The following is a 13,571-nucleotide window of genomic DNA, read 5'->3' as shown; positions in this document are numbered from 1 at the left end:
CAGAATGTATTAGTTTTCATTAGAATTACACAAAAGTCCTTCCTCATTTGAACAGTTGTATCAATATAGATGCTCATAGTTCAGTGTGAATATTTGTTATCTGTTGTGAGTGATTATTTCTTTACTGTTTATAATCCTGCTTTATTGGGTGTTCATTTTGGTTGTAAAAGTCAGGAAAGTAATACAGTCTGTGACATTTTAACAAATCCTCTTAACATTAAAAACTCCTACAATTGAAACCATAATGGAAACCCTTTGCTTCCATGCACATTTGTGATTATATTCAGGATGAGAAGCATTTTAGGTTCAAATTTGATGCGATTCTGAAGTAATATGGTGACAGTTTTCCATTTAAATTCATGTGAAAATTAGTTGCTTGAGTCTAATGTGAGATATTAGCTCCTATGATATCTCAATGGTATGGGAGGAAGGAGTAAGGGAATCAGCACATTTACCTTCATGCTTCTTTCTGAAAATTAAAATTACTTAAGTTGCAAGGTGGAGAACAAAATGCTGTGCTTATACCTGCATTTATGCCAAAAAGCAAGCAAAAAAAATATAGAAATGCAATATATTTGAAATAAAATCAAAAATAGTTGAGAATGCTCAGCAGATCAGCAGCATCTGTGGTGAGAAACAGTTAATGTTTTTAATTAATTACTTTTTCATCAGAACCACTTATGCTGATTGAACATCAGCTGGAAAGATTAGCCCTGTTTCTCTATGCACAGATGCTGCCCGGCGTGCTGATATTTTCTTGAATTTTTTTTGCTCTTATTTAGCCATAGAAGGGCTGAATATCTTCTGAGCAATGTGCTTAAAGGTAAGTAAAATTGTGGGTTACATTATTGTCAAATAAAGTAACTTAGCTGTATATGGTACTATTAAATTTGTTGCTAATTTGTACACATTTAAAAAGTATGCTGCCAAGACTTGTAAAAATATGTGCAGATTATGTTCATTTTGAAAAATCTAGCATTAGTATCTTTCTCTTATCTGTCTCTCCAGCTGTTAATTTAATGTAAATTTCATGCAGTCACAGTAATGCAATTAAAAAATCCATTGCAAGGTTGAATTGGAGTGAGAAGCAAGAGCTTTTGGCTCTAAACTCAGGATAAATGATGGAATGAAATCCATCAAGTACTAAACTAATACCATATATTTTGGTGTATAAGTCGACCTTCAGATAGGTCAGATCCCTATTTTCAGCCTCATTTTCAGATATCGGGCATATAAGTTGACCCCCTCCCAATTTTCTGCAAGAAACATACTGGAACTGGTGTCCGGTCCTCCTAGCAACAACCCAAATTTTGTTACCACACCCCCAATTGCCAAGTAACAAATATGTAAATTAAGCAAACAAATTTAAAAAAAAACCTTTGCTTTTGGCTGGCAAGATTCCAAACGGTTCTGGGTCCAAGACTTCAGAATCGGCTGCAGCCAGAGTCGGCGACGGTGTCTCCATTCTCTACATTGGGGACGGTGCTGTCTGCATCACAGAAGTTGCCTTGCTGCTTAAGTGTGCTTGGTGCAGGAACCACATCTACCAGTTGACTCCCAGGCAGGAACGGGGTCCTCGGGCTTCCGGGCAGGGCTCTACAATTGTAAAATGTCTGGGTGGGTTATGGCAGCGCCGGTGGTGGAAGGTGTTGGGGAGTGGCGGTGCTGGTGGTGGGGAGGTGCTTCTGGGTCGTCTTGTACATCAAATCTACGTTGAGTGCTTTTTTTGTGTTGAATTTAAGGACTCATTTTTGTATCTGGCATATAAGTTGACCCCTGATTTTTGAGTGCATTTTGAAGGTTTCAAGACTTGACTTGTATACTGAAATATATGGTATGAATGTCTTGTATGAGATTGAAACTAGTGAGGCTGTGCTGTGAATCCCAGCAATGAGATTTGAATGTACGCAAATAGAAAAGGTTTGGTGGGATGTGGGCTGAACTTAAGAGCATTGAAACATCAAACCGAATAGCCTGCTTCCGTGCTACAGAACTCTAATGGGGCTTAGGATGAGCTAAAAGAAAGAGAGGCCAACTGCAGGAAGTTTAGTCAGTAGTCAGAGGAAGTGGAGGCTGATTTGCTGGTCCATATTATGAACATTTGCTTTGATGATTGAGATTATTTACAGACAACAATTATTTTGTATACTTGGATACTGTTTGAATTTTAAAGTAACTCTTTTGGGAACTTAGAATGTGAATGAATGCGCATTGTGACCACCAATAATTTCTGCAAAAGTTATGAAGTATGCAAATAGATTACATTGGATCAGATGAAAAGCATGCTTTGGTAACCTTGAACAGGCTAACCAGGTAATTAAATTATGATAGTCTGGGATATGAACGATTCAGTACATAACTTTTATCTTTGAGTTTTCTGAAATAAGGTCAAAGCTGAAAATGGTTGGTCTCTTGTCTTTTTTGAATGGTTCTTAATGGTTAAGGAATGAGAGGTCATGTATTTATATGAGATCCTTTTATAGCCTCATTATTGGATTCAATAAAGGACTCTCAGCCTTATACAGTTGTAATATGAAAATGTGATGGTTCATTCCACTTTTGGAAGATTTTATAAGAACAGTGAAGTAACATTGATTGTTGGCTGAATATGAGCTCGGACATTGGGTGAGCTTCTGTAGATTTGTTATCAAATCATGACATGGGATCTATAGTGATCTATAATGCTCACATGAGAGGACAGATGAAGTCTTCAATTAATGGAAGATGACACCTCTGATAGTCAGTATTGTACTAGAATGCCAGACTGAATTAACAGTCCATTTATCTGAAGCAAAACTTGGAGCAGAAGTGAGGTGCTAATATTGAACCATTGTAATTCTTGTGCAGTTCATTTTAACGTCGACTGACTGGTTGAGATTCAATTTAAGCAAATGTGTACAAGTTTATGGGAAGTTTTGACAGAACAAACTCAGAAATATAATCCAGTTAAACAAGAAAACCTGCAGAAGCTAGGGTGAAGTTCAATGCACAAAAGTGCTGGAGAAACTCAGCAGGTCATGCAGCATTCATGAGTAAAAGGTAACTAACATTTCAGGTCTGAGCCCTTTGTCAGATTCCTGATCATGCCCAAAATGTTGGTTACTTTTTGGTTTATATGAATGCTGTGCGACCTGCTGAGTTTCTTCAGCACTTTTGCAGAAATTCAATCTCTTGCAATAAAATTGAGATTCTTTACAGTACTAATATTTTCTGATGGAGGATTTTATTTTAAAATTTTTAAAATGCTTGAAGAATGTCTTTAATTTAAGTTTTGATGGATAAATGATCTTTGAATGAATATTAGTAAATAATTAATGAAATTTTAATGTCTGCCATAGTATTGTTATTAAATCAGCCTTGTTATGCATTTTTGTCCTTGTTTATGAGGCTTGGCAGTTTGCATCCCTCTTGTTTAACTGGGATATCCTACCTTTTTGAACCTGTCATTGAAATGGTCGTTTTATAAATTGCTATACATGTTTTGGCACAAAATGTTGTCTCAGCATACTCAGTTTTTCTGTTATATCGATCTATATAAAGCAGTGGTTCTCAACCTTATTCTTTCCACTTGCATACCACTTTAAGTATCCCCTATGCCATTGGTGCTCTATGATTAGTAAGGGATTGCTTAAGGTGGGATGTGGGAGGAAAAAAAGGTTGAAAACCACTGTTTTAATCATACCTAATTGACTCGTTATGTGCACGATTTCATAACTCCAAAGGAAAAGGGCCAATGACAATTTTTCTCAAACAAAATATTTCAGTAACAATTGGGTCTAGAGCAGTGGTTCTCAAACTTTCCTTCCCACTCACATACCACCTTAAGCATTCCCTTACTAATCACAGAACACCAATGGCATACGGATTACTGAAAGTGGTATGTGAGTGGAAAGAAAAAGGTTGAAAACTACTGATATAAAGCATATTGTAAGGAGTGCAATGGAATACTCTTCAATTGACTGGATGAATGCAGCTTTAAGAGATTTTAAGAAGCTTAAGACCAACCAGAATAGAACTGCCTGCTTGATCAGCACTAATACTGTTGAACATTCACCCTCTCCACTATCACTAGCTCATTGTGGTTGCAGCATAACCCTTCTCTATGCAACATAGTGCAAGGCTGTTTTGATAGCAGTTCCCACACCTATGACCTTGATCACCTGGAAGGTCTGATTCTCCCTCTTGAGTAGTTCCTTCGATTGAAGATAATTTCTGTGGGTTCTGAGGTGGCTAATGAGACTAGACTCTTCCTCAGGAATGAGCTGTATGGATTTAGCACCCACTGTAGATTTCCCTTAAAGTTATATTGCATTCTAACCTGAACATGATTTTTTTTTTGTTTCTTATCATTGGTTGGCCGAGAACATGGAATTCATTATCCAGTGGCAATGCAAGAATATCTTTATCACCATGGTGATTCAAGACAGTGGCTCATCACCACTGCCATCTCAAGCAAATTAAAAATGGCCAGAATTGATGACATGTCTGACATTGCCAGCATCTCCTAATTGAATAAAGTACGTTGGTCAATTAAATACAGTATGGCTGATTTTTTTTTTTCTCTCTAATTGCTTTCAATTGGGACTTTAGATTAAATTGAAAGTGTGTTTTTTTTCCTTTCAAATTTATATTATCCATATTCTTTTAAATAATTTAAATTATCACTATCCTGTCTTATTTAAATATTAGAAATAAATTTGATCCAAAATTGACTTCGGAAGAAGTAAAGGGTAATGGTTGACAGGTGATTTTATGACTAGAGCGCTGTCGTCCAGGAATTCGTTCTTGGTACCTTTACTTGTGTAGCATATGTTTGTTGTTTAGGCATAAATATTTGTAGCACGATAAGAATGTAAAATGTGTTTCCAGAAGGTGTAGTTGCGGCAAACAATGTAGAAACATTTAAGAATAAGTGGCCTGTTTATTGATTGTACTATCTGTTACTTTTCAATAATAAATCGATGCAACTGTGTCAGGTGAAGATGTTGTGAACCCCAATCATGCAACAGTTGTATGATCTCTAAAATTAAATGGCCTTTAATTGTTTGTGAGCCCTTATTTGAATGTTGGATGCCAAGGTACTTTAATTACAATGGTAATACCATTTCAAAAGTTACCATAAAAACACACACATTGGGCATGGCCTACAGTTATGGAAGGTGCTATACAAATATACTCTTATTTGTAATGATTAAAAGTAGTGATTGGTTTAAAGTTCAATGGAATTGCAGTTTAATTGGCAACATGGTTGGCTCAGACATTATTGTCTAAATAATCTGTTCCTGTGCTGGACTGTTCTTTGTTAATTGGTTAAAAATGGAACCATAGAACAATTACAGCACAGAAACAGGCCACTTCAGCCCCTCTATGCCGAACCACTTTTTCTTGACTAGCCCCACAGACCTGCACTCAGTCCATAGCTCTCCATATCTCTCCCATCCATATACCTGTCCAAATTTCCCTTCAATGTTCAAATCGAACCTGGATCTATCACTTCAGCTGGAAACTCATTCTACACTCCCTCCACTCTCTGTGAAGAAGTTCCCCCTAAACCTTTCCCCATAACTCATGTACTTTTGTTTGAATCTCACTTGCCCTCAATGGAAAAAGCCTATCTACATTTACTCCATCACCCACATAAATTTAAACATCTGTCAAATCACCTTTCATTCTTCTGCGCTCCAAGGAATAAAGTCCTAACCTGTAGCTCAATCCCTGAAGTCTGGGCATCATCCTAGTGAACCATCTCTCCACTCTATCTTATTGGTCTCCTTCCTGTAGTTAGGTGATCAAAACTGCACACAATGGTCAAAAATTGGCCTCACTAATGTCTTATACAACTTTAACATAACATCCCAACTCCTGTACTCAATACTTTGATTTATGAAGGCCCATATATGCCAACCCTATCCACATATGATGCCATTTTTAGGGAATTATGTATCTATATTCCCAGATTTCCTCTGTTCTACCTCACTCCTCAGTGACTTGCCATTTGCTGAGTACCTGTATGACCTTTCTTGGTTTGACCTTCCAAAATGCAACAGCTCACACTTAAACTCCATCTGCTATTTTTCAGCCCACTTTACCCTCTGGTCCAGATCCCTCTGCAAGCTTTGAAAACCTTCTTCACTGTCCACCACACTCCAATCTTAGTATCATCTGTAAATTTACTAATCCAATTTACCATATTATTCTCCAGATCATTGATATAGATGAGAAACAACAATGGTACCAGCACTGATCCCTGAGGCTCACCACTAGTCACAGGCCTTCAATCTGATAAGCAATCATCCACCTCTACTCTCTGACATCTCCTGTCCAGCCATTGTCGAATCCACTTCACTACTTTACCATGAATACCTAGTGTTTGAACCTTTCTGACTAACCTCCCATGCGTGACCTTGTCAAAGGCCTTACTAAAGTCCATGTAGTCAACATTCCTTCGTCAACTTTCCAGGAAACCTTGAAATCTATAAAATTGGTTCAATATGATCTACCACGCATAAAGCCATGTTTTCTATCCCTAAGCAGTCCCTGGCTATCCAAATATTTGTAAATCCGATCCTAGCCTATAATTTCCAGAGTTACTTTTGGAATCTTTTTTTAAACAATGCAATAATGTGAGCTACTCTCCAAACCTCTGGAACCACACCTGCGGCTAAGGAAATTTTAAATATTTTTGCGTGACCCTGTAATTTCAACACTAGCCTCCCTCAAGGTTCAAGAGAACATCTTGTCACGCCCTGGAGATTTATCTGCTCTTATTCACTTCAAGACAGCAAGCACTTCCTCCTCTGTAATCTGTATAGGTTCCATGACCTCACTGATTTTTTTCCTTACTTCCCTTGACTCTATGCCCATTTCTTGACTGAGTACTGAGGGGAAAAAAAAACCTATAAGATGTCCCCTCATCTCTTTTGGCTCCATACAAAGCTAACTGCTCTGATCTTCAAGGGAACCAATTTTGTCAAAAAGGTTAAGAATTTTCTTTATATTAGCCACAAATATATTTTTAGAGAAGCCTTTTGTACAAATACAGCTTCTTTCAGTTGCAGTCAATTACATTGTAAACTTAGTTCATATAAATCCCTTCTGTGGCAATCCCTCCAAACCATTCGAGAGATCTCATTTTGTGAATTTGCCACATTTGTTCAGAAACGGTCAGAAATTTATTTTATTTCTACCTCTGCAAGACTAACATTGAAGAAATTTGAGTAATTTTGTATATTTTTATGCAGATGTCCAAAATATGTAAGAATGCAGTAATATGTATGAGGTATTTCATATTTACCACACCATCAGAGTTATTCAATCAATTGGGTCCATACAAGCTTTCAGAGCAGATGTCAGTCCCATGCTCCTACCTATTCCCTATTAACATGTTATCTCACCTGCCCATCACTGACCTCATTCTCTGCCACATACACAGGCAATTTGCAGTTATCATTTAACCTAACAGTCAGCAAATCTTTGGGATGTGGGAGAAAATGGAGTATTTACGAGAAACTCACACAATTGTGAGGAAATTGTGCAGCTCCCAAGGGCAGGATTAAACATGGGTCCCTGGAATAATGAGGCAGTAATCCTATTTATGTGCCTTTATATTTAATGATTCTTCAAACTTTTTGGGAAAATTATAGTGTCAGGTTATTCTCTTGTCTGTGTTAGACTTGGTGATTGTCAGCAATTCGTCCTTAATTTAAACAATCTCTGCACTGAGCATTGCTTTGAATTTTGAAGTTAAAAAATTGATTTTATTGCATTTTGCTTTCAAAACATTGAAAATTAAGCTTCTCAATGTCTTCTATATAATTTTAGAAGACAATGGTTAACCATCAAGCGAGATACATCATGCCGTTTTGCCCTACATTTAACTGATTGAACACTGAAGGACTGGGAGCAATGAATAATTTTTCACATTCTCATTTAGGGCATCACTTTTGCACTCTCACTCAATAAGATTTTTTTAGAACAATGACATATGCTAACAATTTTATTTCTTTCTAAAGGGCAAAATATCATAAATTAAAATACGGCACAGAATTGAATCAAGGTGACTTAAGGATGCCAACATTTGAATCAGGTAATAAAAGCAGATTAAATATTTTTACAAAGCATGTTTTAACAAAACATTTAAAATTTACAATAGTTTCTCATTTGTGTTCAACAGTTAATTTGAAATTAGTTGGATGATATTTTATATATTTATGTCACTGTATGCCAAATTATTTAGGGCAAGATTTAAACTATTTTGAAAAGCATTTTTTTTAGGACATAACAAAACAAAAAGAGTTGGTTTTGCCAAGGTTAAATTATTATATAAATTTGCAATGAATTGAAACCAGGCTTTGCCAAAGGAATGTCTTGTAATTATGGATGACTTGTAAATGGACAGTTAGTTAACATCACAAGGAAGAGAAACTATAGTCAAAGTTACTATATTTATGTTAAAATTAATTGTTGTGCTGTTATTTAACCACTGAAATGGCATCTTGCATGCCCTCCACAGGATTTGCATGATATTGCTGTGTCTGTGGTCAGTTGACCATCACATCACAAAGTTATCATCTTAAATGTACTTTTAACAGCCTGATGATTGCCAATCATCATTCATCATCTCCTGATCTTTCCATAAGGTAGTACTCATGGAATCCAAAATCTTAGGAGAGTTAAATTTGCCGAATTATTTTTATTACTTTGCTGTCTATTTTCCTTATTCAGCCAATCTGCTTTTGTGTCTATTGTCTAAACTGGATTTGGCACTGACACCCCAATTTTTCATCATTTCTTAACTTTCTTTGTTTAGATAAGCTTTGTTGATCTTATATTATTCGCTACTGCCCAGTTGGCCATGCCACACCATTATTGGTTCAGAAACTTCTGCCAGAGGGAGGTGTCTTCTCCCTACGCCATCACACCATGCCCTCCTCCAACTTGAAAGAGAAATCATATTAAAGTCCAAATGTGCTATTTTAAGTTTGACTCCTGGAGCACATCTGAAATAAGCATTTCCAAAATATGTACTATTTGGCCCAGTTACTCAGTTACAGAATCATTTTCTAATTGGTTAATTTTCCAGTGCTCATTTTAAGCGTACAGAGAATATTTGGATCATATTAGCTTGCATATATTCAAATGAATAATTTTCTATTGAATTTCCACATAATTTTAAATCTTAATTTCATCTAACTTTTGATGAACAATGATGAAGAAATCTATGCTTCCAAGTCAAATTGTTGTGTGACCATTTGTTAGTTTGCTCTCTACCCATCATAGATAGATCCAGTTGCCAGTCATGTCCTTTGTGGCTTAGGCAGTCTGTTCTGTGGTGGTAATGCTACTGAGCCACTCTTGGTGATAACAATGAAATCAAGGTGATGTATGTTAAGGTTATTATCTGTAAATTAAATTAGTCTCTGCCCTTGTTACTTCCAGTGCATCTTAAGTGCCGTTCAACTTGGAGTACAGATTCATTAGTAGAGGGAAAAAAGTAGGTGGTGATCACAAGTAGTTCTCTTTCCCATGTTTGACTGGATGCCATTGAACTTCTTAGATCTTTGTTTTTAAGGACTCTTAGCTCTATTCATTCCTGATTGTATTCCTTGGTACTGCCATCTTTGATAATATCCTATATGAGAAAACTAAATAAATATTTAAGGCAGGAAAAATCACTAGACCAGAGACAGAGTCATAGAGTTATACAGCAAACAGATCCTGAGCTGGTCCCATTTGCCTGTATTTACCCTCTATCTCTCTAAAACCTTTATTTGTTATTTGTCTAAATAGTTTTCAAATGTTGCAACTATACCTGTTCCTACCTCTTCTCTGGCAGTTTGTTACATATACCCACTTTGTGTAGAAAAAGAATGGCTCTCAGGCCCCTTGTAAATCTTTCTCTTATCTTAAATGCCTCCAGTTTTAGACTCCCTTTTCCTCGGGAAAAATTCTGTTCAATCGTCTTTACTCTGCCTGTCATGATTTTATTAACTTCTATAAACCTCCCTTCAACTGCCTTTACTCTCGGGATGTACTGGCCACATATTTAAGTTTTCTCTGCATCCTCGCTAGCTTAATCACATCCTTTCAATTTTATGGCAAATAAATCTGCAGGCAATGTTCCAGGAATGTCTTGGACAGCTGTAACTTGATGTCCACTGAATGCCCCATCCTATTGAAGACAAATATGCCATATGCTTTCTTCATCTGCCAGTGTTGCCATTTTCAGGAAGCTATGTACTTATACTTCATGGTTTCTCTGTTCCAAAACATTTCCAGGGCTCTGCCATTCGATATGTCTGTCCTGCCAAGTTTAAACTCTAAAAAAGCAAGACTTTGCACTTGTCTGACTTAAATTCCATTGGACTTTGGAGGTTAGGTGAGAGTTATGGGGAATTGTAGCAGAGAAACTGCAAAGTGTGATTCTGAGTGCCTTTCTGTTGCTGTTGGTTTTAGGTGGGACAACCCCTCCAATTTAGACACCAATCTATGCATTCCTTTAAGGGGGACTTTACAAGTTCATCTGGACTGGTTGAGATTTTGCCACATCCAGATTTGATGCTTCTATTAACAGTAGGTGGTCTGTTTAATGTTGAAAAACAGTGGTAATACAGGTACACGATCCTTTATCCAGAACCCTTTGGGGACAGTGTGTTCCAAATTTCGGATTTTTCCGGATTTCAGAAAGCCCACCTGAATTGTGCTGCCATATCCACCCCTACCCCCTTCCAGTCGCCCAGCCGCTTCCCCCAACCGCTGGTCCCTCAGCCACCCGGCCGCCTCCCACAACCGCTGGACCCTCCACTGCCCGGACATCTCCCCCAACCACCAGTCCCTTGGCCGCCCGGATGCCTCCCACGACTTCCGGTTCCTTGGCCGCCTCCCCTGACCGCGGTTCCCTTGGCCGCCTCCCCTGACCGCGGTCCCTCGGCCGCTTCCCCCGTCCGCCGGTCCCTCAGCCGCCTGGCAGTCTCCCCCTGCTACCTCCCCCGACTGCCCGGCAGTCTTCCCCAGCTGCCTCCCCCGACTGCCTGGCAGTCGTCCCTCGGCTGTTGGTCCCTCGGCCGCCTCCCCTGACCACAGTCCCTCGGCCAGCTCACCTGACCGCCGGTCCCCACTTACCGAATTTTGGAGCTTTCCGAATTTTAGATGTCCAGCTAAAGGATTGTGTACCTGTAATACAACTGATCAGCCATTACAAATAGCAATTAATAGTTAAAGTTAACCATATTACTGCCTGGGCCTATATACAGTAAAAATCCACATTAACTAGCACCTACAAGGATCACAAATGCTGGAAATGAGCATTTTCTGGTTGACTGAGACTCACTCTTATAATGCCTAACTAATACACCTGCATTAAGAATACAGATGGTTGGACATGGCGCAGATGACATGTTTTTTTTTGTCCCTTACCCTTTTTTATTTAAGTCGTTGGGATTTTTTTCAGTTTTTCGCAAGTGTTGTTGACCTCAATGGTATTTGTATTTTATTTTGTATTTGTATAATTTATCTAACTTTATTCTCGGTTGTATTGGGGCATGGTGGGGAGGGGGAAATCAGACTCTGTATGTTATACATAAGTGTTGAAAGTGTATTGTTGTCTGAATCTATATGAGTCTTTGAAAATCAAAAATAAAATATTCAAAAAAAGAATACAGATGGTCCTGGACATACGTCCAAGTTCCGTTCTGACCAACGGGTTGGATTTTGAAATGGACACGTCGGACGTATATTACTCCAGGCTGACATGTTTCCCCCCCCATTCCTTTATTTATTTATTTTCCATAAATATACTTATCGAAATTTTCCATATTCAAAATATATAAATATATGTATAATATTTTTTTAACAAAACACAACAGCCACCCCATTCCTAGTACACACCATCATGGCTTACAATTGGGTTTAAAAAATAAAATCTTCATTGGGGAGGTCACATATTTTTATAATAGTAGCATCTTTTTTATTTTTGGGCCCCTATATAATCCAAATATGATTGCCGTATTTTTATAAATATGTCATATGTTTTTTTTAGATGGTATGTGATTTTTTTCCTCCCCATAGGAATACAATTATTCATCTCTGTCTTCCATCACGCTATCTGTAGAGGGGAGTCTGACTTCCAAGTAATCACATCACATCTTTTTTGCTAAAGCTATTTTAACAAATGAAATTTGAAATCTAGTTATTTTATTATTTATTTCAATAAATTGCCCAAAAGATAAAGCTCTGGGACGTCTGCGAAGGCCATTTCTGTTATCCTTCTTAGTATTTCAGTAATATCCTGCCAGAAAGGTCTCCCCTTCATACATGACCACGTAGCATGCACAAATGTTCCTATTTCTATTCCAAATCTAAAACACTTCTCTGATATTTCCAATTTTGATTATGTAATTTCTGTGGTGTGAAGTGTAAGTGGTGTAGAAAATTATATTGCACTAATTGTATCTTCCATTTATCATTGATGTCAAGGACCAATCAGACCAGCATCTTTCCATTATTGTGACTCCTAAATCTGTCTCCCAACTCTCTCTTGATCTCTGTAAACCTGGCTTTGCACTTACATTTTGGAGAGCAAAGAACATCATATATATAAATTTAGGTGTATTCCCCAGCCAAATCGTTCATCCCATCTCACAAACTTCAGGTTGGGCCAAGTTTGGTCCCCATCTTTCTCTTAAGAACGATCTTAACTGGAGAAAGCAGAAGAATGTTCCATTAGCTACTCCATACTTATTTCTTAGTTGTTCAGAAGACATGAGATCCTTCCATATAACAATCATCAACATATCTTATTCCTTTGTCATACCATCCAGGTTCATCGGCAGTAGTACATTTTAACAGTGATATACATGCATTTCCCCCCCCCCCGATCCATTCATTTATTTCTTGCCATATTCTAATAATGTACTAATGTGTGTTTTAAAAAAAATTACTTAAATTTTTTCAAACCTGTATGATCAAGTTCAACATATTAATACAAAATAGAAACAAATAGTAATTTAAAACATGTGATTATATATACCCCCATCCAAAAATGCTCCTCCCCAAAATCTCCCCCCTCCCCCCAAACCTTCAGAACAATCAATGTCGCAGCCCTCTCAGGGTGCCTCACAAAATGAAGGACAGACGTGATGATACAGCAGGCTGAACAAAGCCCACAGCACTGCCCTCCAATTGAACACAACTAAAGGAACCCAACTGGCCTATCAAAGAAAGCAGATCGCAAATGCACCAATCAGCGCTGAGGGTGCTTTGACCACGCCCCTCATCTTGAGAATAAAAGCAGGGCTGTGAGCCCAATAAAGCTCAGTGTTAACTACATTCAATTGGTATCCATGTCATTCTTTCTGGGAACAGGGCGTTCTTTCTGAGTTAGCCTGCGCTATAGGCTCTGCAGAGCCATAGCTTGTAGCAGCTAGCTACAATTATATAAAAAGAAAGAAAAAGGAAGGACCTTCAGGATTGCACAGAAGAATATCTTCCAACCCATCTACTTTATCAAAATCTTTTAATACATTCGAGAGTCGATTTCTCATGGGTTCAAAGGTATAGAAAGTCCAACATTA

General features: G+C 37.8%; 1 protein-coding gene across 7 annotated transcripts in view; it reads left to right on the top strand.

The window, feature by feature from the left end:
• strn3 (striatin, calmodulin binding protein 3) overlaps nt 1–13,571 on the top strand; it is a 199,608-nt gene that overhangs the window by 54,980 nt on the left and 131,057 nt on the right. For 6 of the 7 annotated variants that reach the window (XM_069916709.1, XM_069916710.1, XM_069916708.1 and 3 more), the window contains one exon: nt 8,013–8,086. In XM_069916709.1, the coding sequence (XP_069772810.1) occupies nt 8,013–8,086 (74 nt within the window). Of the gene's footprint in view, nt 1–4,340; nt 4,518–8,012; nt 8,087–13,571 lie in introns of those variants that run through there. The other variant, XM_069916713.1, reaches the window with a different exon arrangement.

The sequence above is a fragment of the Narcine bancroftii genome, chromosome 2 (genome assembly GCF_036971445.1).
Source record: "Narcine bancroftii isolate sNarBan1 chromosome 2, sNarBan1.hap1, whole genome shotgun sequence".
Lineage (NCBI taxonomy): Eukaryota > Metazoa > Chordata > Chondrichthyes > Torpediniformes > Narcinidae > Narcine > Narcine bancroftii.
Note: the sequence above shows the minus strand (reverse complement) of the source record. Positions and strands in the feature narration are given on the sequence as shown.